The 2,554-nt window shown below is 41.5% G+C and overlaps 1 protein-coding gene across 3 annotated transcripts in view; it reads right to left on the bottom strand.

The window, feature by feature from the left end:
- Positions 1–522: 522 nt before the first annotated feature.
- PDZRN4 (PDZ domain containing ring finger 4) overlaps positions 523–2,554 on the bottom strand; it is a 415,409-nt gene continuing 413,377 nt past the window's right edge. For all 3 annotated transcript variants that reach the window (XM_005570591.5, XM_005570592.5, XM_005570593.5), the window contains one exon: positions 523–2,554. This exon is cut by the window's right edge and continues 192 nt beyond it. In XM_005570591.5, coding sequence (XP_005570648.2) covers positions 1,223–2,554 — 1,332 coding nt within the window. In that variant the 3' untranslated portion in view covers positions 523–1,222.

The following is a 2,554-nucleotide window of genomic DNA, read 5'->3' as shown; positions in this document are numbered from 1 at the left end:
CACCTGTAATCTCAGCACTTTGGAAGGCCTCAGTGGAAGGATCGCATGAATCCAGGTATTTGAGACTAGCCTGGCAATAAAGTGAGATCTATGAGAAATAAATTCCTGTTGTTTAAGTATGGCATTATGTTATGATAGCCAGAGCAGACTAACATACATTGCAGCATTATAAACAATCTCAGACACTTCACTGATACTCTCTCTCCACGACATTCTCTAAATTTTTCTTGGCTTTACCTTAAAAGTGGGTGGCAGGCAAGGGGAACGTGAACTAATGGCTACTGGATGTTGAATTAGCACCTGTTACATGCCGTACATATATTATTGAATTTAATCCTGGTAGGCATATGTGACACAGTGATCTATAGGGAATGTTTCAATACAACTTTATTGGAAACAAGTGATAGAAAATGTGCACATTTTATAATCCACAATTAGGAGTCTTCTAAGTAGTATACACATATAACGAATTTATAACTGTTAACCACAGTGGACAATGAAAATAAAACACTCCTTGATAACTTTTCTGAAGGATAATCAATAATTTATTTCTCTTTAATTGTCACAATTACCACGATTATCTAGCTACATGACCAATGTCACTACATATCACAGGAAGATTGTCCACCTACACTTTACTGAGACAAAGACAATGGCCATTTTTGTGTTAAATGTACAACGAGATGTTAACACCATTTATATGTTAAATGCACAATGGGATGTTAAAAAGCAGTGGCTTTTGTGTGTAAGACAAGATGTGGCACATGATTTATTACAAACAGGTTTGATTTCAAACATATTATGCCAAGAAACAAGCATAGAAATGTTTTGGCATTAAGTTGTTATTAAAGTAGAAAATAAGTAAACTAGAGAAATAAATCCAGATTTTCACTTACATTAGATACATTGAAGTAGGAAATTAATGGGCTCCTCAGTATTTTTGTGCAAGTTTTTTTTTGTTTTCTTTCCTTTTGTTTTTGATTTTTTTAATAAACGAGTAATATGAATATATCACAAGTAAAAGAAAGATCTCAGCCAAAACGAAGGTACCAGTATATGAAAAACAAATGAAAATTTACCAGGTATTTTTTGCTTACAAAAAGTTTAAACTATAAAGAGTCACAAAATATATATAAAAACGCCACATTGAACGAGGCAATCATACTCTACCGAAACTGGTAGCATCCTCTGAAAATCAGTCACATGCATTCCATTCATTCGGTCATACAGTGGTCACCGACAAGAAGGCATTATGGACTCTTGTGCCATCTGGAGACTTGGCCCCGTGGGTCATCAGTTCTTGGATTGTCATCCAGTTGTCCAAAATTTTCTTGTTTCTCTTCTTCATCATCTTTTTGTGACTCAGTTCAATGATATTGATCTCCTTCTTGCCCTCACTGCCACTCTGAGGGCTCTCCTTGAGACACTCTAACCGGCTGCGCATCATGAACTCACGGCGGCGGCGCTGTTCTTTGGCCCTAAGCAGGTGCTGCTTTCTCTCCTCTTTGCTCCAGTAGCGCCCCATTTTCATCTCGCTCATGGTGTCATCGTCTGTGGTCATGCCACTCCGCTCCTCCTTGATCTTTAAGGCACGTTCCTTCAGGATGCGGTCTCGCACGGGTCTCTTTGTGATGTACCGTGTCCCGTCGCTCCTAATTTTCACCTTCCATTCCATCTTGGGCTCTGAACACTTCTGAGACTCCTTGCACATGCTCACCAAACTGAGCTGACTCTGAGCATACTCGACGGCAGATTTCTGTTGAATTAACTGCATGTAGCTTTGATAATGCCGGGCGTGTGCTGGGATGTTTGCATATCTATATGAGGAGCTGTGGTAAGGAGAGAGGTAAGGGATGTGTTCGCTGTCTGCCTTCTCTTGATCAGGAAGCTTGCTGCCTTCCAAAATCTCCTTGCTTTCAGCGCTACAGCCTTGCTCAGTGGTTTTGGCTTTGGTGGAGGTCGACTCTTTACTGCTCTGTCCGGAAGAGGACTGGGTGGCTGCCATTGTGCTTCTCAGGTTTTTCTTATTGGTGAGGTTGATCATCCTTGGAAGGGAACTGTCAGGGGAACGGTCTACGGTGAGCGGAGTACTTCTGCAGCTCTCAGCTGTGTTGTAAGCACTAGAACTGTCCTTGTCAGACTTTTCTGGATGCTCCATGATGTCGTCCAGCTTTCCCCTTTGCAGATCTATGCTGGTGTTGTAATTCCGGAATCCTCCATCATGCAATGTCCAGATGTCTCCATACTGGTCTGTCACTTTCTGGAGCCTGTGAGCTTGCATGATATTCTGACACTCAAGCTCAATGTTTCTCAGCTCTTCATTAAGTAACTGTAGCTCATGCTCCACTCCCTCTTGCTCCCCTTGATTGCATTCAATTGTGCTGCTCGAGTAATACAGGTCATACTCTCCATGATTTCGAATCTTGCATTTGAGCTCCAAGAGCTGCCTGAATCTTTCACAGTCCTCATCTTGGTTGCCAACGCAGTCTGAGTCAATGTATTCACCAGACACGAGGCTCTCATTGTACTGAAGTTCAACACTTCCTAGAGTGTC

The sequence above is a fragment of the Macaca fascicularis genome, chromosome 11, assembly GCF_037993035.2.
Source record: "Macaca fascicularis isolate 582-1 chromosome 11, T2T-MFA8v1.1".
NCBI classification, from domain to species: domain Eukaryota; kingdom Metazoa; phylum Chordata; class Mammalia; order Primates; family Cercopithecidae; genus Macaca; species Macaca fascicularis.
The sequence above is the reverse complement of the archived record's forward strand: the minus strand, read 5'-3'. Positions and strand labels throughout refer to the sequence as shown.